The 24,866-nt window shown below is 44.8% G+C and overlaps 1 protein-coding gene across 3 annotated transcripts; it reads left to right on the top strand.

Moving 5' to 3' along the window:
- Positions 1-17: 17 nt before the first annotated feature.
- SLC37A3 (solute carrier family 37 member 3) lies at positions 18-21,927 on the top strand. 3 transcript variants are annotated; one of them, XM_014256907.2, is made up of 15 exons: positions 18-61; positions 3,224-3,398; positions 3,501-3,615; positions 5,626-5,718; positions 6,151-6,234; positions 7,415-7,560; positions 8,123-8,219; positions 9,270-9,354; positions 10,413-10,597; positions 12,997-13,138; positions 14,312-14,413; positions 15,989-16,036; positions 16,769-16,920; positions 18,633-18,698; positions 19,516-21,927. In XM_014256907.2, the coding sequence occupies exons 2-15, from the start codon at positions 3,298-3,300 to the stop codon at positions 19,606-19,608; spliced, it is 1,509 nt and encodes a 502-aa protein (XP_014112382.2). In that variant the 5' UTR covers positions 18-61; positions 3,224-3,297; the 3' UTR covers positions 19,609-21,927. The 3 variants fall into 3 exon arrangements, with proteins under 3 accessions (XP_014112382.2, XP_087911369.1, XP_014112381.2); XM_088055243.1 differs by lacking the exon at positions 18-61 and adding an exon at positions 114-299; XM_014256906.2 differs by lacking the exon at positions 18-61 and adding an exon at positions 115-397.
- The last annotated feature ends 2,939 nt before the right edge of the window (positions 21,928-24,866 follow it).

Genomic DNA, 24,866 nt, shown 5'->3' with positions numbered 1-24,866 from the left:
CCGCCGGGAAGACCCGCCTCCTCCCGCCGACTTCCTCCGGCCGCGCTGGGCGCCGCGCACGGTACGCGGGGCCGGGCGGCTCCTCGGGGCGGCGGCTGAGGCGGGGAGCGGGGGCGGCGGCGGCGGAGGAGCCGGGCCGGGCCTTGCCCTGCCCTGCCCGCTCGGCCCCGCTCCCCGCCCCGCCGAGGACGTGGCCCCAGCGCCGGGAGGGAGCCGCGTCCTCCTCATCGCCCCCTGCTCGGGGTGGGCTGGGCTGCCCGGGCCTCCCCGGCAGCCCGGATCGTTCTCGGAGCGTTCAGGTGCTCGGGGCAGCTCCTTGTCCTCCTTCCCGGACAGCGTCCGGCTGGGCATCCGCGGTGACGGACGGTCTGCTTGTGCTGGCTGCGGAGGGCCCTGGGTGGGTTTGGGGTTGTGCCACCGTTCTTCTGTCTGTTTGGAGACATGGAGTGTCGGGGGTTATTGGTTTGGGTTTTCATGGCGTTTTCTTTGTGGGTTTTTTTAATTATTACTGTTTTGAAGAAAACCCGTCGTTTGTTTTGCACTTTGGAATGTTAAGGCTGCGCTGTCCTGCCGGCTTTGGAGGGCATTAAGAGAGTTTATTTTGAACTTAAGATGTCTTATTTTGACTTTAAGTGAAAGGATAAGGTAAGACAGCGAGGAGAGCTTAACAAATAAGGGTGAAAGCCTGTCAAAAGCTTACTCAAAATACCGGCTTGCTGAAGGTAATTAGTGCTAAATAGTTAGACAGGGCAGTCCAACACTCTAAAAGCACTCTTCTTCCTTTCTTAAAGGCATGTGCTTTACTGTCTTGAGTTCTGTGGGTCATCCTGCTGCTGAGCTTTTGTTCCTCCTCCACCACAAAGCTACTGTGGTGTTCTCATAATAATTAAAAAACTAATTTTAAAGAAGAAACTGGTTACAGACTTTTCTAGCCTAGTAAAAATGCTAGTTTTGAATATAGAAAGGGCAGGATGAAGAAAGAGGGAAAACAAGATTTTGCATGGTTATCTCAACACTGTGTAAGTATCTGGTGCCAGGTCTAGAAAGATAGCTGAGATTGGGAAGCTCTGAGGAACAGATTGTTTCAATAGTAAATGCTGTTTAAAAAAAAAAAAAAAGGTGACTTTAAGGTCAAACCAGGTCTTAACTTTAAAAGGACTTAGTATCTTGGACAAATAAGATCTATATTTGCATATGTTGACGTGAAGCAAGTAAATCTTGTGCTTTGGGCTGCAATCTACCCAAGGAAGGAACTTTTCCCCACAGCATTGCACAACTGGCAGTGTTTTGCTTTCCTCGGCACAGCTCTGTTATCTGCCTGGTGGGAGGGGAGGGAGAGTCAAGGAAGCTGTTGTGTTTGACCAGCTGTTGTGTTTGACCATGTGGCTCACAGGCCTGTAAGGACCATGGAACTGGGACACTGGAGTGCCTTGGCTTCCCTAGTCTGTGTGGGGGACAGCCCTGAGCTGTAGGGTTACTGCTGCCTGACAGGGAGTAGCGCTGTATGGCACTTGTGTGGGTGCTGAGTCTGCATTCACTGATGCTGAGAAATGGTCTGGGACCTCAGGTGAAGGTAGGTAGTATGAAGACTCCTTGCAAAGTTGCCCCTTCCAGGGCTAGTCTTGCCTTCTCACAGCTCCAGTTGTGGGCACTTTTTTTTCCTCTCTGTGAAAGAGCCTAGGCACCTGTCCCTACGAGGAGGTGCTGGCACACGAGGTGCTGTGTGCCAGCTGGAGCAATGACAGCGTGGCTCAAGAGCTCCTGGGCTGGGTAGAGGCAGATGGTGCCAGGTCTTGTGCAGACTCGCTGCATTTGTCCTGGGTGAGAATTGAGGTGTTCAGGTGTGGTGCAGCATAAATGTGGCTCCAGTGTCATAGCTGGGTCTGTGTTACTCAGAGGATCTCCATGCCACTCTCTGTTGTGGAGGTCAGATGTGGTGTCAGTTTCCAGGGTGGTTCACGTGTCCAGCAGTAGCTGGATATTGCTGTTGGTCAGGTGTGTGTCATCACTCAGAGAACAGGGAAGGGAGACTGCCTGCAGTGAAAGATGTCTTGATCAAACCTTTAAAAGGTGGAATAAAAAGTCTGTGTGAAATAAAGGATTTTCAGCAGCAGAAATTTGTATGAAAGACTGTCTGGGCAGTGACTTCTACTTTCTCCAAGTCCGGTTATGAAGCTGAAGTTGAAAAGTTTTCTGTCAGATGTGCAAATAATTGCAAATAGTGCCTGTGGGTACAAAAGGACACAAAGGCATTATATTCTGTTTTATTTCAGTGCTGATCCTTTGGGGGAACAGGGGTGGTGCCTTATTTTACCTCTCAGCATTCAGAATGTTTGTGGTGTTGGCATGTCTTCTGAAATGTGTGGAGAGATTCACCCCCTCGCTGCCCAGTGGGGCTGTTTCCCAAAACCTGTTAGGAGATATTGTCCCTTGGCCATGCCAGCACAGCGGGGGGATTGGAGTGGTGTGATGTGGAGCAGCATGAGTAAACTGTGTGTTTGCCATGGCCTTCCTCCATCACTGTTAGTTTCTACTTGTCTCGAGGTTGAGGCAGGTATCACCCATGCCCTACAGGTAGGAGCAGGAAGGTGTGACATGTGTGCTGCACTAATGAGTTAGGGACAGATGGAGCTGTAATCTCAGGCTTGAGAATCCTTGAGAAGGATTCCAACTGTTGGATTTCAGCACTGTCCTCACAGTTACTTACCTTTTTCCATCTATGCAAGTCCTCTCTTGAGTTTGTTCCTTCAACAATGTCTTAGTGAGGCAGTTGGATCCCAAACCTTTCTCCAGCCATATCCAAATGCTGCTCTTGTGGCTTCATCACCTGCCTGTGTCCAGCTGGGTAGCAGCACCACTACTCTGTGGTGCACTTTGTGTGTAAATGGTGCACAGTGGTCTCTAATGGGAGAATGCTGGAAGTTGGTAGATCCAGGGGGTACTCCTTTGGTCCTGGGCACTGAAGAAGTGTCTTCTAGGAGAGACACAAAAAAGAAGTGCTGTGAGGGAACTGGGAGAATGGGAATAACAAGACACCTTAAGCCATAGAAGTTACTGAGGAGTGTACAGCTGATGAGATGGGTAGTGGTGTGAAACAAGTTAGAAAGGTGTGGCATAGAGTTGTTCCGTCTGGATTCAAGCTGTTTGGGGAGCAGAGCTGTACTTCATACACCTGTTTGAATTCAAATGTTTTCTCCTCCCTTTCCACCTTCTTCTCTTTCAGTGAGCAGAAAAATGACTTAATCACCATTCAGCCCTTGTGGCCAAGGCAGGAGCAGGGGTAGGGCTACCAGGAAAATGGCTGTGCCTGGCAGCTTACGGAGGCAGCCTGCCAACAGAGGCCTTGTGTCCCACTGCACCCACCATCATATTGTTGTGTTCCTGCTGACCTTCTTCAGGTAGGTTGAGTGTACCTCTGCTCAGATATTTGTATTTCCACCCTTCCCTCCTTGACCTCCAGAGGAGATTGGGCCAACCTGTGTTTGTGTGTTTTCTGGCAGTTATTCCCTGCTCCATGCCTCCAGAAAGACATTCAGTAATGTCAAAGTCAGCATTTCCAACCAATGGACTCCTTCCTGCCTAAACAGCACAGCCCCCGAGCTCCGGCCATATGAGGTAAGGACACAAGGGAGGAGGAAGTGCTAGGAAAGGTGGACAGCTGCCAGTGGGCTGAGCTTGTGGAGCTGAAAAGGCCCCTTTAGGTGTTCCTCTCTTCTCAGAATGTGAGTGGAAACTTCAGGTGTTGGCACTGTAGTTTTATGGATCACCAGGCAATGCTGAAATCTTCCCCAGTGGTGCCCAGAGAGAAACTTCTCAAGTAGCTACAGTGTTCCAATGAAAATGGGGGCCCCAGAAGAGTCTGCAATAGCCAGTAGCATGGAGGAGGGAAAGAGGACTCTTCCTTTGAAGTGTTGGAGGCAATAAACCAAAGCAGTTAATGGGCTTACAGAGAATTCTGTGAAATCCTGGCTGTGTTTTCTCTGTGGCAGTGGTGTTGCTGCCATCCTCTTAAAAGGATAGCCAGACTAGGAGAGAAAGCTGTCTGACAGTGCTAGCTGTTTATCCTAAATTGATAATGAAGAATGACATTTTTTCTTGCATCTGAAAGGCCTGATTTCCAGTACCCCTTGTCTGTAAAATCCTGGTTTCAGTTAAAGCAGTGGGAGTTTTGGCAGTGCTTGCTTACAGGAAAGGAACTTTTAAACTGCTTGGTTCTCACAAGTGGGAATGCAAGAACTACCTCCTGGTTCCTTCCCTGGGGTTTTTAGGGCTTTTTTTTTTGTAGTGCTTTGTCCTGATGCTTTTGAGAAGTAGAAGAAATCTCACATTAAAAGCTTGGTCACAGGCCATGAGATCTATTAGAGGTAGGAGTTCCAAGTCAGCTGCTGGAGCATTGCCTGCGTTAGAAATCATTGTTTGTTTGAATGTTTGACAGAAGGAACAGAAGGATGATAAATGCAGACTTCTTGTGATAAGCAAAACCAGAAAATTTGGCTTGTAATGTGTTCAGGATTTTATAGTATGGCCAAAAGGAGTGAGCATCTCAGGGACGCTAAAATGAAATGCAATATGTTTATATTTAGTTCTTTGTAGCATTCAAACAACTAGTATATTTTGGAAGCTGTTTTCATTATTATTATTTTTTTTTAATATATAGATGATTTGGTGTTTGCTGGATGATGAGATGCATGTGTCTGATCAAGAAAAATGGTCATACTGGTCCTTTAGGTATCAATTTAGGTTACATCTGTTAAACTAAGTGGATGTATCATTAGTGTTGTCTGTACAGGATGTTCTCCTGGAGAGGTAGAATCAAGCTGAAACTAATGGCACATCTGTAGGTTGAGCTTGGATTGGGTTTGTTTGTTTTGTAATGGGGGCATGGTGGGAAAGGAAGAAAACTTTGTTCTGATTAACTTTATTAATTCTTCAAGTAATCCTCAAAGCTTGCTATTTTTTTTACCTGATGTCACTAATCTTTCTCTGGGGACAAGTGAGACTTTTTCCCCTTTTTTGATCATATTGAAACTAAAGTGAAACTCAGGGTAAGCACAAAACCCAACAACATTAGTGATTGGAGTTTGTTGTAAATTATTTCCAATCAGTCTATTTCTTCCCCTTGTTCCTTTTGTGCTCTTTCTTTTCTGTTTGTTTCCTGTCATTTCTTATTTTGGCTGCTGTCACAAATACTTTAAGGGAATTATTCATTTAGTGAAGACAGCAAGAGAAGTACAGAAGAGATGCTGCACATAAAACAGAATATGCCTTAGTTGTATTATTCATTAAAATGCTCATCAGTGTTTCAGAGTAAGAAGCTGTCTAACAGCTGCATGCTAGTTAGAAGAAGGGTTTGTTTTGCCACTAATTTGTCTTGATCCGGGAGAAAGGAGCATTTCTCACTTCTGGTTTGCTAGCTTGCATTTTAGAAGTGAAGCAAAGCGTCAGTGGATGTTTTCCGCCAGAAGATAGTGCCAGAATTGTTCCTGATTCGATAACTGAAGTGTTGGAGAGATGGGAGCTTGCTTGGGCCAATGCTGTTCTGCTTTGGAGCGTGGGTTTCCATTGAAAAAGAGTAGAATGAGCTATGACTCTCCCTGTTTACCTGTCAAAATTTTCCCTCTGTAGCTCTGGAACAGCAGCCATTTATTTCCAAATGCAGAAGAAGCAACTCTCTTCCTGGGGACACTGGACACCATCTTTTTGTTTTCCTATGCTGTGGTGAGTAAAACTAACCCCAAACTGCTCAGCTTTGGTTGCCTCTTACTCACACCCACAATAAAAAACTTAGTTCAGAAGCAAACCCTTCACTCTTCCAGTTTCTGTTAGTTCTGCCCATGCCTGTCACCCATGTGAAGATGCTTGTTAACAAACACAAGGGAAATACTCTCACTTCAGAATTTCTTACACTTCTGTCACTGGGGAGAACTAGTTCTGTCTCTCCAAGAGTTCTCAGCTGAGTTCTTTTAAAAAAGAAATGTAATAGCAGCTCCAATCAGGTTTCTTTGGTGGCAGGAGAAGTGGTTAGAATCAAACTGTAAGCTGGTATAATAGTAGTGTTTGGATTAGTATGGCCTTTCTATGTAATTTTAATTCTTACAGCTGTAAGGAGCAAATCCTCTGGCTTTATTTAATGCTGTGTTTTGTTCTCAGGGTCTCTTTGTCAGCGGCATAGTTGGGGACCGCCTGAATTTACGCTGGGTTTTGTCTTTTGGCATGTGTTCCTCTGCTCTGGTGGTAAGTTGGAACATAATAGTGGGATTTAAAAATCTGACTGAGGTTTTCTGGTTAGGGTTTATTTAATGCCTGAGGGTTTCTGGTTAGGGTTTTGCTGTATGGGAGAAGAGGCTCTGTTTCTGTGTGAGCTGTAGCTGTCCCTCAGTGGTCTCAAAGCCTGCAGGTCTAACTTGTTGCAGGGTGCAGGTACTTCACTGTCTAAAGCATTGAGCATAGAAGACTCCCCTTCCTGAAATGTCTAGCTTTGGACATCGTGTTAGAAGGAAATTCCTAAATTTGGGACACTGTCTAGAGACTTGATGAGCAGCTTTTGTTCAAGATTAGTATATTTGGGCTTTGAGGGACTGATTTGTAGTATAACTTAGTTTCTTGGACCATGTTTGTTGTTATCCAGGCTTTTGCTTCCAAACACAATCTTTGCTCTGTTCTTTAAAGGACGTCCTAACAATACCAGGCACTCACATACTTATTTTATATAATTGCAAGGAGGGTATGTGTCAAAAAAGAATATCTGCTTTAAACAAAAGGTGTTTTGTGTTCAAGTTCAAGCCTCCTCAGATAAGTGTAAATCAGTTTTATCTCATGGTTTTCTGGTTATTAAAGCAGCGGTAAAATGTGTGGAGTGTGTTTTATTTACCCTGTGGCTACAAACCCCACTGGGCTCTGCAGACACATGACTACAATTGTGCATCAAGCACGCTGTGCCACAATGTGTCTTTATTTTGAGTTAGAGCACTTAGTAATTTGAAACCTGGCTGTAGTATTTGTGTTAAATTGGTGAAGATACATGACCTGTGAGGGTTCTGTGTTCACAGAGAGCCTCACAGATTAGGATGTCAGTACAACAGCAGATCAAAAGGCTGCTGTATTTTTAGTGTTGTCATTGAAACTATTTGTGTCATCTTCTCCTCTCCTGTTATAACTGTGCTGTTTGGGGAGACAAAAGTCTTTTGGAAAGGAAGTGCCATGACAGCACATTTGTCTCTGGAGTCAGAGCTGTGCTGGCTCAGCAGAGGGTGCTGTGAGCCCTGTACTGTCTCAAACAATGCCAGCCTGGCCTCTGCCCTGGCCCCTGCATAGCTCCCTGAAAGCTTGTTCCTTTTTTTAGGACCCCACTCCTGCCTGTCTTTCAGCAGTAGCTTCAGGGTGTCTTCTCTGTTTTCCCTCTGCTCTTCTCTAGGTATTCTCCTTTGGCACACTCACAGAATGGTTGCATTTCTACAACAAGTGGTTCTACTGCTGTCTCTGGGTTGTGAATGGCTTGCTGCAGTCCACTGGCTGGCCCTGTGTGGTTGCTGTCATGGGAAATTGGTTTGGAAAAGCTGGGTAAGTTGAGTTTTCTTCAGTGACTCACTTACCTGACCTGCTGAGTCCCAGACTGAGCTGAAATTCTCAAACCAGAAAGGACAATTGTTAGATCATAATTAAAATTAGGTAGAATGAAATATGCCGTACTTGCTCTCTCTTTCTCTTTCACTTTTTTCTGGAGACACAGGACAGCCTGGTGTGAACACAACTGTGTATATTAAAAGTTAAAAAGATTCAAACTTCAAAAATCCCATAGAGTAGAGTGACTGAATTTTAATTTTCATAGGCTCTACTCTCACTTTGGGGTATTGCAGATGAGCTCTAGTCGTAGTTTGTAACCTTGTTGCCAGCTCACTCTGCTTTAACACAGATGTTTCAGGGTTCCTGGCTTATCTCTTTGGCATCTCCAAGTTATTATGTGTTTTGTTTTAAATGAACTTCAAGTCTCTTCGAAGTGGTCAGGGAAAATAGTGTAACTTTATTCCTAAGTTAAAGTTCACTTAAATGTTTTGTTTTTGTCTTGTTCTTAATGCCATCTGTCCTCACATTGCCTGCTTCAAATCTTTTTTCTCTTCTGCAGGAGAGGCTTTGTCTTTGGACTCTGGAGTGCCTGTGCATCTGTGGGAAATATCCTTGGGGCATTCCTTGCTTCCTGCGTTCTCAAGTATGGCTATGAGGTAGGTATTGCTACCTGGCTTCTAGCTACACCTGCATGTCTGAGTGGGTTATGAGACACTGGTTTCTTGTCCTGTCTTTGAGAGATAACAGCCTCATGTGTCCAATTTCATCTTCCTGAATTCTGTGGAAGTAAGCAGTAGGCAGAATAGAAAGAAAGGTTCTTCCTTTCCTGACTCCTCCAAGCTGGGAGAAATGAGCCCCAGACTGCTGTCAGAGTAAAAGGGACTGATGTCATTGAGGAGCTCTAGTGTCACATTACACCTTCTTAAGATTTGGGTGGCTTCAAGTGCTCCTCAGAGTCATCCATCACAGCTTCTGAGTTGACTGGAGTCCCTGGAGCTGGAAGGGCATGGAGGCATAGCTACTGTGACTGGGAAGAGGCCAGGCTGTCGTGTGGCAGTGGACAGCTGAGAATGGGAGTGACCCAGCACATCTCATAGCACAGGGCCTCTGAGGACAGGCTGGAAGAGGTGAGCTGGTCACTCTGGACAGGAGAAAGCTTAGAGTACCAAGAGCAGCCTTCCAAAGCCTGGGAGAAGATTGCTGAGGAATCAGAGACAGACTTTTTCCAGGACTACATTGTGAGAGAGTGAAAAAGCAGTGGGTATAAAGTGAAGCAGAGAAGGTTCCATTTGGATGTTTGGCAAACCATTTTCCTATGATGTACATTAAGCAGTGGAACAAGGGGACAGAGCCTGGACGATCTGTCTTTGGAGGATTTCAAGAATCTGATTGACCAAAGCTCTGAACAACCTTGTCTGAATTTGGTGCTTGACTCTTCTTTGAACAGTCCCTTTCAGTAGAGTTGGATCTCTGATTGTGTTGGCTCAGCTCCTTCCTCGCTGCTGTCACCTCAGTACAGATGGGCCTAGATAGGACCAAGTCTGTTCAGGAGATCACTTGTTTCCAAGTGTCATGGATGCAGACTGGGTTGTTCTAGCTGTGTTTGCTCTCTCATGAGATTGAAATGTAAAGAAACCCTCATTAGAGAGGGAGGTGTATGTGACTGAAAGTGCTTAAAAAAGAATGCCTTATTTATTTCTCCTCAGTATGCTTTCTTGGTGACTGCATCAGTACAGTTTGCTGGAGGAGTCATTGTGTTCTCCGGGCTCCTGACATCGCCGAAGGAAGTGGGTGAGTGGAAGAGCTGTGCTGTTTCAGTCCCTTCATGGAAAGCAGATCTTCAGCTTCCCATGTAGTACTACTCATTCTGACAGCATTTATCCTCAGGGCTCTTATCAAATGGTGCTGCACCTTAGTGCATGTAATGGAGCAAATGCTTTGCTTGCCAAGATCACATTAAATGCTACCATGCATCACATGAATAGGGTCTGGATATTTTTTAAAGCAAAATTAAACAGCCTGGCTCTAACATCTCCACTAGGATATGCCTCATTATCTGTTTTTCTTCACCTGAAACATCAGTAGTTGTTAAAGAAAACAGCAGGCAAACTGATAACTGGCTATTGTAGGAGAAAACGAGGGCAAGCCTTAAGTGTGCAATGGGAAGGGAAAGTAATTTTGGTCTGCAGGTCTCCCACGGACAGATAAATAACTCTTGGGTTGGAGGTGTTTCTTCTCTGAGAAGGTGGCAGGCAAGTCAGAATGCAACAGGAAAACAAAAGAACTTTGGGGCTTTGACAGGGCCGTGGAGGAGGTTTCCCAGGTGCCTGCAAAGGCTGTAAAGTTGGGAGCTCTAAAGCTGCCATAAAGTGTGCTCGTAAGAGTGCTCTGCATCCCAGGAGGCACAGTGCAGTTCCCAGGCCTTCCATTCCAGCAGAGTCATTAACAGGCAGCAGGTGTCTGAGACCCTGCTGCTACTCTCAGCCTCCACACTCAAGAGACGTGGCACCCAGGAGCCAGGGCTGAGTATCCCAACCCCTCAGTAAGGGGGGAAATGCACTAATTTGTTGTGTCTTCCAACTAATGGCCAGACACTCAGAACAGACAAAGCCGACGCCAGGATCACACAGTACTTTCAAGAGCCCTAGAAGACAAAGGGTAGAAACTGGCGGCACTGCAGAACACCATCTAGAAGAGTTTCTAAGCCAAAGGAGGATGGAGGTATGGGAGAGCAAGGGAATTGCTAGAAGGTAGAATTGCTTAAAAGAAGCGAGCGTAGCTTTAGAGTGGGGAGAGGGTGAACAGGCTGTGGTCCGTTTTTCCTGTTGCTTATTCTTTGTAAAACTTAGGCCTCCCTGAGCTTGGAGCAGATGAAGATGAAGTCAGCGTGGAAGAAGATGCCAACAGACCCCTAATGGGCAATGATGATGTGGATGATGATGACCGGAATTACTCCATTCAAGCAAGTGACAATGACAACCATCCCAAGGCCATTGGCTTTTTCCAGGCTTGTTGCCTTCCTGGTGTAGTACTGGTGAGGACACAGATTCTTAAGTAAGAGCTGACTTACCTGTTGAACATAAAGCTGTCTTTTTGTATTATCAGGATTTGTTCCCATCATTGTTAATAAGTTGACCATATCTTGTAGTGGCTGACATCTGACGTGTCATGCTGTTAAAATGTTGGGGTTGGGTCTGTTATCCTTGTGTGCATGGATGATGCTGTCTGGGTGTGTGGTGTGTGTTGCTCTTCCCATCCTGCTTCATGCAGTGCATTTAATGAGTCAGTGTAGGGCAGCAGGGATCCTGCCCTTCCTGCTGTGAAGTTGCAAGTGAGGCCATGAGCAAAGGTGGTTGTAGGATGCTTCCTTGGTAAGAGATGCTTGCCCTGAGGAGTGGGATTCTCAATCCTAAATGAGCATCACACAGAGCTCTGTGGCACTGATACTGAGATTTGGAGGTTTTCGGTAATCTTAAAGAATAAAACTGGCCTGAAAAGCCTGAATCAGCATGATGTAACGTCTGGCAAAGTGTGTAGGGTTTTTTATGAACAACAGGAAACAAGGCCCGGTGATGCAGTTTCCACATATCCTTGTCTGTCCCTTGGAAACTTGTGGTTCTGTATCAGCAGTATTGCCCAATTCATGTTCAGCTGAAAAGTTAACCTGTCATTAAAAGCAATGTTAAGCTTTTGCACCAGTGGGCTGTGTGCCCCCTGAACACTAGAACCAGTACAAGAAAGGGGGCAGAGTGGCTGCTCAGCAGAACAGTGGGAGCTGCCTGTATTTGTCATGAAACAAAACTACTGAACAGGCAGTGTTGTCAGGTACCCTTAATGAGCAAAGCAGTTGGCTCTTGAGATTAAGGCAACAGAAAATCTAGAAGGGATGAGTGCATAGTCAGTGTGTTGAGTGCAGGACAACCACAGTCCCATTGTTAAGGCCTTAGTTGAGGGATGGCAAAAGAAAGCAAACCCATCTTGAGTTTTTTCCTGCTCTGGCTAAGTGCCTCACACAAAATATTAATGATGATGTCTGCCTCAGTTGATGTGTGGCTTTTTTCACTGGCCTGAGCAAAAGGAGATGGCAGCAACAGAGGTTGCTGGCTTTGAACTTGGGGTTTTGGGGGCAAGTTCCACACCCTAATCCTGTGACCTGAACACCTCTGAATTTTATCTGATGTCAGCTTAGTGCCCAGCTAAACAGGGATACCATGTCAGACTGGTGAGAAACCAAATACTGAAAGAATCTCCAAAGCCTTGTCAAGATTCTACAAAGAGTTTATTTGACATACTTTTTCTGTAGCTCTTCTCATCTCCTGCTGAGTGATATGGTGGAAGAGTTTTAGTACAGACAGCTTTCCCCTGAGCCTCTAGGAATTCAATGTTTAATCATTCAAGGCAATCTGGTAGACAGTTCCTTAGTGTGTTGCAATAAATATCACTTTGTACAGTGCACTTTTCGCACCCAGAGGCAGGAAAACCCTACCAAACATCCCCATGTCTTCCATGTATGGTGGAAATGAGTTTGTGTCCTGTAAAGGGTGAAAAAGCATTACTAATACAGCTAAGAAGTCTGTATCTAATAATATAAATTCAGAAGAGGTGATTTTCTGGAGTTTAATGTATAAAAATATCTGCTTTTTGAAATTCAAAGTCAAGTGTCCATGTGCACAGAGCCTCAAAGGCTGTGCTTTAACATCTTTGTCCTTGTTTGCCTCTTCCACTGGGTTCCTTGAACTGCTGTCTTTACTGAAATAGGGTGTCCTGTCCCTCTGCATGCTGGGCCAGCAGTCCCTGAGAACTGATCTTTGCCACACACATGAAGGCTTTGAAGGAGGAGATCTGCTAGCTAAGGACAAATTGAGCCCAGCAGCCAAAAGGTGGTTGTCTCAGCTGTTTGGTTTGGAAGCCTGAGCTCAGCTTTGGCCAAACCTTTCATCCTGTGTCCTGGAATACCTGCCTGGGAATTATGAGTGAAGCTTTCTCTTCTGGTACTGTAAGCAGATGAGCCTTCTGAGCAGCACAAGATAGCACAGAGGAACCACTTCGTATAACTTTTCTCAGCATGATGCACAGATGACTAAATCTCAAGCTTGTTTCATGTCACGTGGCTGGCTCCCTTCTCTTCAGAAGGTGAATTAAATTTTCTTTGTTTTTTTGAAGCCTGGTGTCATTTCCTCTCAAGATTACACTGAAAGTGTTTTAACCCATTGCATTCAGTGAAAAAATAACCTTCTTGGCAGTGATTTTTTGTATTCCTGGGTTCCCTTTGATGTTCAGCATTAAATTTTCATGATGCTGCCTTCTTACATGAAATTCAGAAGTGCTTTCCCCTGAAAGCTTTATCTGGATCCAGAGCTTTATGGGAATAAGCAGAAATGTTGTTTGCATTTCTCAAGTGCTAACTGCTCACTGGCCCTCTCTTTGTTCCAGTACTCCTTGGCCTATGCCTGTTTGAAGCTGGTGAATTACTCATTCTTCTTCTGGCTGCCCTTCTACCTCAGCAACAACTTTGGATGGAAAGAAGCAGAAGCTGACCAGCTCTCGATCTGGTATGACGTGGGAGGAATCATAGGTGAGTGACGTCTTGCAGCTGCCTCCGTAGTGTTTGAGGATGAAAGACAATGAATGCAGCCGGAGCAGTTGTATTCAGTGGGATCTAGCTGTTCACTGAATGTGGGAAAAGCCTAGATTTGTATGTGGCTGCTTGGCTTTTTTTTACTTGAACACAAAGTGTATGACACTCTAAAGAGTTAACATATAACTGAAGGGCACTGCTATACTCTCAAAAATTACCCCCAGCTGGCATTTTTCTTCACTGGCTAGGACTTCTTGAGAAGTGCTGTGTGCAAAATGGGGCACCTGCTTGCTACTTCCTTTCTGACAAGTACCCTTGGGGAAGATTTACATCTGGACTTCATGGGTTCTATACTGTCCAGTCTGCCCCGTGTTTCTAAGGACAGACTCATTGCACATCTCAGCAGAGCAGGCACTGTGTTATGTTCAGAAATTAAACGTAATTGCTCTTATTTCTGCTGGCTGCAAAACCTGACCCTCTTCCTCCAGAATGAAATAAACTTACTGTATATATGTTAGACTTCCTCTCCTGTGCTCGGGTTCTAGCTTTATTCCCTTGTCCAGTTAATAGACATCCCTGTTTGGTTCCCTTCAGGGTCTGTTTTTGCCTCTGTGGCCTTTTCTGCATTAGGCTTTCTCAGCATTCTGGCTTTTACCAGCAGAGCAGTTCCTGCAGAGGTACCAGTGGTACATAAGGTGATTTTTGTTGGCCTTTGGCATTTGCTGCGTTCAGTTGCACCCACCCTAAGTAGGTGAGATAGCAGAGAATGTGAGGCCCCTGTGTGTTAATGTTTTCCCTGTGAGAAAGAGCTACCTTTCCTTGTACTTTCAGTTAAAGGAACCAGCCACAGTGTTCAGCTTGCTTAATCCAGGGCTGTGGTGGTCCTGTAGGAGAAGAGAAAGGAAAGTAGAAGCATTGGCTAGTGGCAGAAAAAAGAAATAATAAATTCCCAGTAAAGCAGTATGAGTAGTTTTCTCTGCTTTAGCTGAGACACTTTATTCTGTCTCTGTGTCTAGGGCAGTAAGGGCAGGAGGCTTAGCTCCCAGGATTTTAGAGGCAATGTGTATTGATGAGGAGGCCAGAGGCCACTGCACTTAGTGAAACAAGCTTTGTTCAAGGTATCAGCATCCTGGGCCTGACACGGATTTTTTTTTTTTTTTTTTTAAACAGGTGGGACTATCCAGGGCTTGATTTCTGATGTGCTGCAGAAGAGAGCCCCTGTGCTAGCAGTGAGCCTGCTCTTTGCTGTGGGCTCTCTCTTTGGATACAGCCGTGAGTACGCATGTGCTGCACAGGGATAAGAGGTTCATTCAGCACCTCCTGGAGAGAACCAGAGTACAGCCTGTTCTCATTATGTTTTCTGGTCTTGAAACTGCTTCTGGATCAGAATGGTGCCTTTTGGTCTATTTTGTTCAAGTGTGACACTGCCCAGGAAGAAATCTGTTCTCTGGTTAATGGGGTGGAAATGAATTCTCTGAATAGCTGGATTTCCCTGTAGCACTGAGTTATGGTACTGATCCTTCTCCAATGTCAGTGAGATTTTTGGCATTGCCATTGTGTCAACACCATAACTGGCAGAGCAAGAAATCTCAGGTGCTTCCCTATACTATAAGGAAGGAGAATCTGTGGACAGATCTGTGCTGGAGTATATATGCACTACTCAGAGACAGGAGAAGCTCTTAGACTTCACTACATACACTTCTGAAAATGGTGCAATTGGAGAGTTTCTGCCTCTTTTATGATATAGTTCTTGGTGTCCGGCTTTTGCAAGGAATCTTGGGAAAACAGAATGTAAGGAGGTGGGAAGATGTAATTTCTGTGAAACATCTATGAAGCACTTCTAGAGGTGCTAGTACAGAGTGATTTGACTCACTGGGATGCCATTTCACTTCTCTGTGTGTTCCTCCAAAATGGGGTGGTGGTCCAGACAGACGTTTATAAACCACTTTGAGATCTCTGGGTAGAAATCTCTGCTGGATCTGGAATGAAAAGCATGGCTTTTGGAAGCATGCAGGCTTACTCAGATGGTCTTGAAGTAAGGTCAATAAGTTGCTATCATTGAATAGCAAGGATTGGGTTTGGTGGTCTTTGTAGGCTCTTGTGCTAACTCATTGCTTTGAAAAGTGAATTGGAAGTAAACATGAAATTATTGCTGATGTGGTTTGAAGTTTGTGACTAGGTAGCAGAGCAGCCAGAACCCCAGGTGCCTTGTGCTTAACTCAAAAATGTGCTACTGTCCAAGCAGATACAGAAGCCTCAGGTGATCCCAAGTTCCTGTAGTGTGATAATTCAGCGTCCCTCAGCCAAAACAGGAAACCTTATTATACCCATAGTGTGTTGCACATAAGACTAATAGTGGCCTGAGAATATGTGAAGAGGGTGCACCTTGCTTTGTGCAATAACTTGCCATGTGTAGGCCCTGGGTGGAAGGGAGTGAGGAGTTCAAGTGATGCCTGGAAGTGAGGAAAACCAGGGAAAACTGTCTGAAAGGCACTGAGGGACTGCAATGGAAAACCAGCTGCATGTACATGTGCTGTTGGAAAGCCAAGGGGAACCTGTAGATGTTCAGACAGGGCTTTGTAAGGAGGAATTAGGATATGGGGGTTTGCATATTTTGCTTTATTACACAGCATTGTTTGGGAAATTGCTGGGTTACTACCTCCAGGTCCCATCTCTGTACTTTAAAAAGAGTTTTAGAAAATGGAGAAAGAGTGAAAGGGTTGATTCAAGTGCTGAGTACTTTATGATGAGGGAGTTTGAGCTGAGTCTGACTTCCCCAGAGAGACAGATGAAGGATTCTCTTACTATTCAAGTTTTATTTACACTCACATGGACTTTCTCTTGCAGGTTCCCCAAACAGCAAACCTATCAATGCTGTGATCATGGCAATTACAGGTAATTTCTCAAAATCCACTGTTATGCTGGTGGACATCTAAATCCATTGCAGAACAATCAGTAACACCAGCCAAGTGGTGGCAAGGTGTTAGTGTGTGCTGCCATCTCTACTGGTTTTGCAGAAAGAGTGAAAACTGGGTCCCAGTTTCTGTCACCTTTGGAAAACAGCTGTAGGAAAACTGCCTTACAGAGGCAGTTACAGAATATAGACTGTATAAAATAATGTCCTGGAGCTGAGGAGATCTGCCTTGGCTCAGTATGATGGAGGTGGATTGAAGCAGTGATCTGGTATCTGAGGAAGTGGGTATATGACAGAGTCATGAACTGCAGCTCAAACTGGAGAGTGTTTGTCAGAATCCAAAATACCCTGTGTGCTGTGAGAGGTCACAGGCTTTTTGTGCTACCACACATACTGTGCTGTGTTATGGAGTTAGGCCTGCATGAATAGAGCCTTTCTTTCTAAATACTCTTACTTCAGAACTCTCTGTCCTGTTGTTGTGGGTTGTTTTTTTTTTTTTTTTTGGCTGTTTCTGTGTGACTGCTCCAGATATTTGGGGTGTTCCATGACTCTATGTTTCATATATCCCTTCACCTGCAGTTAGTCTCTGAGCACTGTCCCTAGACTTAATTCTTGTCCTGAACTTTCATGGTAGAAAATCTGTGTTTTGAAGATGTTTTGTTGAGAGTCTGTCTGAGTATTTTGCACCAAGGCTGTTTTTTTGTCACTCTCAGGATTTTTCATCGGAGGCCCTTCTAACATGATTAGTTCTGCAATTTCTGCTGACCTGGGGCGTCAGGATCTGGTGAAAGGCAGCAGTGAGGCTCTGGCAACAGTCACAGGGATTGTGGATGGAACAGGCAGTATTGGTGCTGCCGTGGGCCAGGTGAGGCTACCAAAGGACAAGAGAGGTCTGGGGAAGGAAGAGAAGCGTCTGTTGTGGTTACAGATGTTAGTGCATTCTTCAATCTGAAGTTGTGTGCGGGGAGAAAGAGAGGGTTGGGGGTTTTTAAAAATGATTACATAAGAACCAACCAAGGGAGCCTGTCTGTTTTAACAAAGTTTCCAGTGGAAACAATGTAATTAAGAATTAAACTAATTATTCATAGTGCTAATGTTAAGGCACTTTGATAATTCAAGTGAATTTTACAGACTTTCATATCCTGAATTTCAGAAAACTTTGCAAGGAGTGAAAAAATATTTTGAAGTTTGAGATTTTTTGTTTTGAGGTGATAAGAAAACCTTCTCTTACAGAAAAGTGTATCTGTATAACTGACTAAAATTTGAGTACCTGTTATGAATGTTACAGTGTTTATGAAGTGATTTAAAATTTGCTCTTATTTGTGCTTTCTCTTTTTATCTATGGATGTCTTTTGCACCTTGTAAATCCAGCCCCACTTGCTTCAATAGTCCACACAGTGTGCTGCCAGAGGTCTGAGGAGTGGTGTGTTGCAGAGGAGGAAGCTGACAGTGTGCCCACTGGGGATGTTTTCTTCTCAAATACAAGTGTTAGCTACATGAAAGAACGCAGTGGTGCTTTGGGGAGGATTTAGTAGAGAGATCTGAGCCAGTTCTACTACAGGCATCCCCAGTGGTGGTAAAATACCAAGGATGCAGGCAAGGCATGCGAGTTTCTTTTCCAGAAAGAGACTTGGGTTTCTGCTTGCCATTGATTGCCTGATAAATACAATCATTCAGTCAGTGTTTCGTAGGATAGATGCTGCTTATCTCCTCTGAACACGGAAAATTACAAGTGCTTTGAGGACAAATATCAGTGCACTGTTGCACTCTGTGTTCTTCTGGCATCATCTCAGTGTTTTTGTCTTCCCACACACATACCATCCAAACTCACGTCATCATAAAAAGTGGGTCTTTGGTTCTGAGAGATTCCACCTGCCTCCCTTCCCAACACTGCATTTATTCCAGCAGAGACAACCGCGACGTCATTCCGGGGGTGTGTGAATAACGGCAGACGCACAATGAGCATGTTAGAAATTCAGATCCTGTTTTGATGTACCCAGTAGTGAAGAAGGGAGGCCCTTGTGCAACATCTGAATATAAATCTGCTTATAAGGGATGCATTTTCTTATGTGGTCTGGACTGCCCAATTGAGCCAGGGTGCAGCTCAGAACAGTGTAGGCTCAAGTGTCTTGCCTAGATGAAGGGTTAAGTATAAGTAGTTACTGGTTGCACAGCTCTTGGAAATGTGCCCTGTATAATTTATAAGCCATTCTAGAGCATTTAGTTCTCATGAGAGTACTTACATCCTCTTATGTCCCAGTGTTCCATGCAAAAACCTCATACTCAGCACAGTTTGTCACCCTTTGAAACTATAGTTCAGTTCTGTCTTTGTGCTGTTCTGAGTTACTGTAAACCTTCAGGATGGTGTCTCTGCTTTGCTAAAACTGTGGGTTTCATACAGAAAAAGGCTGCTGTCCTGAGTCATCTCTTCTGCCAGGAAAAGATCAGTTGGAAGATTTTGTCATCAGTTCTGTGTGGAGTGCCAACAGCCCACAAAGTCTAGAAAATGAAAGTGTCATGCCTGAAAGTCATGCTTATCTTCCCAGTTTGAATAATGTTTTTTTCATTTCTGTTTAGTATCTAGTGTCCTTGATCCAGGAGAACCTGGGATGGATGTGGGTTTTCTATTTCTTCATTCTAATGGTAAGAAATCACCTTTTTTAAAAATTCTTTGTCAAAGCTCTATTTGCCATAAGATGTTTTTGTGGGAACCTGAGAACTGTGACTTCTGATACCATTCTCAAAGTGGCCTGTGGTGTGGCTTTGCCTCAGGTTGCCTAAGTCAAATGGGTTAATTTTGGACCCTTTAAAGTCACGTTATCTGACAGGAATTGAGATCGTAGCAGAGACACAAAAATACTTGCCCAAAAATACCTGTATGCATTTCCTGAAGCTCACCACCTGAGTTCCAAGGCAGGGCTTCTCCCTCCTTCATCTCCATGATATGTAGTTTCTGATATTTTCACAGAGCTGAAATTAAGCTGCTTGCTTGTTAGATCTTGAAGATAAGTGGAAACAGCGATGACAGTATTAGAACTAAACTGGAAATGCCTTGGCCCTGTTTTGCTGCTGGGGCAGAGAGCTGTTGAGGCCCTGATGTGCTCAGCATCACCACAGTGGTGAATGCTGCACAATTTACTTAGTCTTCTCTGCTGGAAGTGCCAGGAGATATCTTTGCATCTGTGCTACAAGGGAGAAACCCACTTTGTTAACCAGCAAAGGTGGTGAGGAAGAAGGTCACTGAGGAGCTGGAGAGCTCATCTTTATGAAAAGGTGATTATGATAGCTGAAATTGTATGAGTTTTCCTGCAAGCTCAGTCCTTCCTCAGCTGTGCCACTCTCTCATTGCTTCTCTTAGCCTGTGTCTTCCTGGGATGGCCTTGGATGCATGTTGGAGCAGGGGATGGCTGCAGCTCTGGTTTCCCTGTGCTAATTGTCCTGGATTTGCTTCTTTCCACAGACAAGTTCAACAATCCTATTCATTTCACCATTGATCGTGAGGGAGATCAGGTTGCTGCTGCATGAGCGGCGCCTCCGAATGCTGGCAGAGTGACTTCTGCTCCCCTCTGCAAGGACAGCTGGGACACTCATCAAAACTCTGGGAGACTTGTTTGTTGCATCCTCCAGGTTTGGACTGATTCAAAACGACTCCACAAGGCTTGATTGACTCGCCTTGGGGGAGCTCCGTCATGAAGCACCAAATACCTGTCCTGAGACCACCTGTGTCACGGAGCTGCTGACCTAAGCCTGACAATGCATAGGACTGATGGATTGTCCCAGCCTCCCAGACTCTTCCAGCAGTCACACCAGGGTCTTCTGTTGGGTGTCTTATTCCTATACCTTTTCTTATTTATTTCTGGATGTGCTGATCAAAGTCAGCGGTTTGAAACTGACGGTTTTTAGGAGACTGTCTTGCAATAGTGCTGGTAAAGTCATAGAGTGCAGTTCATGGATAGTCCTAAATTTCAGATCACCTTAGCTTTTAGAAAGGGCAAAAATAATTACTTGGGATTTATGCTGTCCAGTTGTTTAAAAACTGCTGTTGCTAAATCTCTGCACAGATGGACCTCTGCTATCCCCTGTCTCTTAATTGTTACATATTCCAGCAGTCGCATGAAGAAGTTACCTCTGTATTTGTTTTTAACATTTTTTAATAATGTTACTAATCTCTGAGAAATGAGATTTCTTTTAACTATTGAAGCAGACAAATAGTGTGCAATACTTTCCTGTAATCTCTGAAATAAGCCTTAATAGGTCCTTTGTGTCTAAAGGATCCTTGAGTGGCTTCAGGGATCAGTAACGGGACACAAATATTTTCACTACTTTGTTTATTGAACCTGACCAATACTGACCAAAATGGGTGTGAGGTGACCTTCTGAATGAAACTAGTGTCACTGACTTCATACTCTTTGGGCAATTGCTCATCTCTAGCAAAGAAGGATCAGAATGGAATTAAAGGAATTTAAGGGACCTGGCTGCTCTCAGACAGGGGCTTCCAGACAGGGACTGAAGTGTACTCATGGAGTAGCATTAATGAGCAACTGCTCCTGTCTGGCCTCATGCTCCTGTGGCTATGGCTGCATAGGGGACCTCAAGCTCCAGGGTTTGGAAGCTTGAGTTGTACCTTGAAGGGAAAGGTAGATGCAGGTTTACCTGCAAGCACTAAAAACAAGTGGCTGTGCTTGGTGTGGTGGAGTTTGAGTGCTTTGCAGTACTGTGGTAAGTGGGGTGACCGACTGACACCTCTAACATCTGTTCGTGATCTTAATGGGATCACTGATTAACTTCTCAAAAAATTGATTTGTGTTTCTGCCTTGAGATGTTTCATTGTAATAGGTCTGTGTTAACCTGCAGAACTTGTGAGCAAGCACTCTGTCTAACTAGTCAGCAGTGCCTGGATGGAGGTGGGGAGCAGCAAAAGTGTTGGAGCTGAGAATTTGAAACTTTAAATAGGAACAGTTGCCTTTTCAAAATGTACATTGATTTTATTTTATTTTTTAATTGATGAATGTCAATTTTTAGCCATGTGTTGATTGTAATGAGTGGAACATCATTAGTGCCTTACGGTTTTACAGTTTTGAATGGTTGCTTGGTGATTGCTGCTTCTGTAGTTATATCTCCATGCACAGCTTTGCTTAATGTGGAACTCAGTTGCCCCGTTTTATACTTTTTTTGAGTCTTTTTCTCTGGGTGGAGGTCATTGTTGCATCTTTTTACTACCCTTCAAAATATTTCAGTGCTTGAGGAAATGATGCCATTAAGCTAATATGGGACCTGAGTCCTTGACTCTTCCCATTCCCATTCCAATTTTTGCCTGTATAATTAGAGCAGGAGACTGAGAATCTATCATCCTGTTCTCAGAATTATGCCCTGGGGTTAGTGTTCACATCCCAAGCTATTCATTAGCTCCTGTACAAATAGAATGAAAACTCCCTGAAATTTAGTTCTAAAATTGATGGTGGCACCGTTTGCCCCAGCCACAGCATCTGAGAATCTCTGGTTTCAAATTCCAACCTGGATGAACTTCTTGTCTGCCTCTCTGGGCAGCAGATAAGCTTCTGATGAAAGGTGGGGTGGGAAAGGGACGTTCCTGGGGTTGGGGGGAGGAGAAGCTGACCCCTGTAACAAATGGCTTCCTGTAAACAGTTCTGTCCCCTCTTGAGAAGTGTCAGAAGTGATGGAGCGCCAAGCCCAGGGCGCTTTGGGGCCACCCCCAGTTAGTGAGGCGTGCCTAAGGCCTCGGGATTGCTGCTGTTGCTGTTGTCCTGGGTTTTCAGTTCCGTGTATTTCTCCAGGGTGCTCTGAGGGAGAAAGGTTTTCAAACTGGTCATGTCTGAACTGACCTCACATGAATAAACATACTTTGACTTGATCTGGGCTAGTTCGTCTGTGTGCTTTATTCCACTCTCCTCAGTGCAGTTCTGAGCATCCTCCTCTTCCTCACAGGTCTGGCTCTACCAGCTGCTTCTCACTCAGCTGCTGTGAGCCCTTACTACTGCTGAAACCATCCCAGCCTAAAAGGGGAGCATGTTCCCAGGGCTGTAGTTTGGCACTCTTCCTGATCAGGCTTACAGGAAGTTGTGTGAGAGTTCCCTTACAGAGATGCCTATAATGATATAATTAATGGTCTTAAATAAAGGAATCAGACTGTCTATATGCTTGGTTTTATTAATTTATTTCTTTGTTGATCTGCATGTAAAAGTCAGGTGTTCTTCCCTTGGAATTAAGTGTGCCATGTGGCTGTGGGCCCTGCTGTGCCTTCTCTCCTGTGGCTTGTTCCATTTAACATGAACCCACGTCTTTGCTTAGCTGTGTTTAAATGGACACAGTGGGGAACATAGTAATTGTGTGTTTGTGTTTTATAGTTTATAATAAATTCTGAGTCAAGCACAATACCAGACCACTGGAGAAACTCCTGTGCCTGCGTGTTCTGGTCTCTCAACCCCAAGTATTTTGGTGGTGCTATCATGCTATTCCTCAAGGAAACTAACAGTTCATGTTTTTACCCCTTTTCTGTAACTTTTTTCCCCACCTACTCATCAGGAACTTTCCAACCTACTCTAGAAATACTCTGAGGAAGGAGTAGAGCTTTGCTTGAGTATCTGAAAATGCTGACAGTACCAAACAGCATCACCACCACTGTGACTGTGATCTCCAGAGCAGACTGTGTGGACAAGCAAGAGTAGGAATTGCTTAACTTCAGAAGTGCAAAGGAAATGCATAAGGAATTGATCTCTGTTTCAGACTGAAAATCAGGATGTGACAGACTGACCAAAATGATACCAAAAGAAAAGGTGTGCTTCAGCCCCATGACACTTGTCTGTATCAAGGAAGGGCCTTGCAATGGATGCCCTACAAGCAATGCTGCTGTGTCCTGGTTTTCTTGGAAGTCTGGAACCCAAAAGGTATGGATGTCTGCCTAGTAGGTACCACTGTGCTGTCCAAAGCAGGAAAAATTGAACTTCTGCTCTTAAGTGCTGGGCAGCCTTACAGAGCATGTGAGCTGCTTGTCCTCACCAAACCTAGGAGAGCAGCTTTCCCTTCTGCAGGAGAGTGGGAGGAGAAGCAGCAGTGTGTTTGAGGGGTTATTTTCTCTCAGAGATAGGAGAAAGTATTTTGAGGTAGCCCTACAGACCTCTCCAGTACAAGCAGTGGCTACTCAGGGATGTTTTGGACACGCTGCTCTTTGGTTACTCTCCTGTAGTTTAACCCTCTATCCAGCTGTGTCCAAAGTGCTCTGCCAAACCTGTTTGAAATTTCTCCCCACTCTTGTTTTCTAGGTTCTTTTCTAACTGGAATTGCCTACAGGGATCTTTTGGATTCTGTATTGCAAAAGTTTTCTAAGGCACAGCATGCCCACCTTCCTGCATCTTTGTCAAGCCTTATCTAATCCTTTTAGTAAACAGCCTCCCGCTTGCAGCAGCCTGTACATACAAGCTCTTAGACGCTGTGTGAAGCTGGACTGGGGCTCCTTGTGCTATGTGTACACCCATGAAAGCATCCCCCATCCCTGGAAGTGTTTAAGCCTGGGTTGGATGGGCTCTGAGAAACCTGGTCTAGTGGAAAGTGTTCCTGCTTACAGAAAGGGGGGGATTGGAACTAGATGAGCATTAAGGTCCTTTCTAACTCAAACCACTCTGTGATTCTATTAAAGCCTCTCCAAATGAGAGTTGCTTAGAAGACTATTTAGTACAAAGATTAATTTAGGCAATTACTGGAGACATTTATTTTGGTTCTCCTGCACTGGTGATGATATTTCTGTACATTTGGATCCCAGTAGGTTCTCTTGGAATGTCTCCTTTGACCAGGGCTGTGACAGCATGCAGGTGCAATAGGCAAGTTGGAATCTACAGGAGCAGAGACAAGCTTTGTTACACTCTTGTAAAATTAGAATGCTGCCAGAAGACAGACTGCTGCTGAGAATAGAGAATTCCAGGTAAGCTATTTGGTGACAATCTATTTTGTTTGGGAATAGATTTTTAAATGGCTGGTGACAGTTGGCAGACTTCTAGGTGAGTTGGTGAAATCCCTGTCATTTTGGTCTTCTTCCCCCGTTGGGAAGCAAAGGAAATCTCTACAACACCACCTCTTGACCTTGAGGACCACATAAGTAACAACAGATTCAGAATGTGCCAGTGGAATGACACTGCTAAGGAGGAGCTTACACATGCTAATTAAGTTTTCTTTCTTTATAATGCAGTTAGCAAAGTATTGGGGATTTAGGATGGGTTGATTTCTCTGGGCTCCTGGATCCCAGCACTAGCTCAGAGAACTCCTACACCAGGACACCTATGTCCTCACTCTTTTTCCTGTTTGTCAGGTGGGACCAACTCACTCATCTGCTCTGGGGTGCATGGCAGAGAAAAGGATGTTGGGCTGACAAAAGCTGGTGCTTGCCTGCAGCAAGTGTTAAAGATGACAAAGCAATTGGGTTTCAGCCCGTGGCACTATCCAGCCAACAGGATGGGAGCGTTTGAGAGGCAGCAGTTTCATCGGGATTGGCCCAACTATCTGTTTACCTCTTCTTGAGCCTCCTTGCTCTCTGCTGTAACTCCTGCGTCCTTCTGGGAGTAAAAAAGTTTCCATTCTTCCAGTCAGTAGCAGGCTCATCCCAGGACTGATAATCAAGTCATGGCAACAAGTAGGACAGACAGCAACAAGCAGCTGCTTGTTCCTGTTGAATGCAAAGGAGCTGTTCCATGGGGATGGATGCAAAGCTGGGAGCAGTCCTGTGTCAGCATCAGGGACTTGGGAATCAGCCCACACCTCCAGAATGTCCGTGCTTGTGCAGGGCTGGGACAGCCTCTGCTG

Source organism: Pseudopodoces humilis, chromosome 5 (genome assembly GCF_049639895.1).
Source record: "Pseudopodoces humilis isolate 2021_Gansu_Grassland_sample_001 chromosome 5, ASM4963989v1, whole genome shotgun sequence".
NCBI classification, from domain to species: domain Eukaryota; kingdom Metazoa; phylum Chordata; class Aves; order Passeriformes; family Paridae; genus Pseudopodoces; species Pseudopodoces humilis.
The sequence above is the reverse complement of the archived record's forward strand: the minus strand, read 5'-3'. Positions and strand labels throughout refer to the sequence as shown.

Bases quoted from the DNA above. Each gene is read 5' to 3' on its own strand.
- SLC37A3 (XM_014256907.2), top strand. From the start codon at position 3,298: ATGGCTGTGCCTGGCAGCTTACGGAGGCAGCCTGCCAACAGAGGCCTT. The intron at 8,220-9,269 runs GTAGGTATTGCT...ATTTCTCCTCAG, and splicing joins TTCTCAAGTATGGCTATGAG to TATGCTTTCTTGGTGACTGC. The intron at 18,699-19,515 runs GTAAGAAATCAC...TTCTTTCCACAG, and splicing joins TCTATTTCTTCATTCTAATG to ACAAGTTCAACAATCCTATT.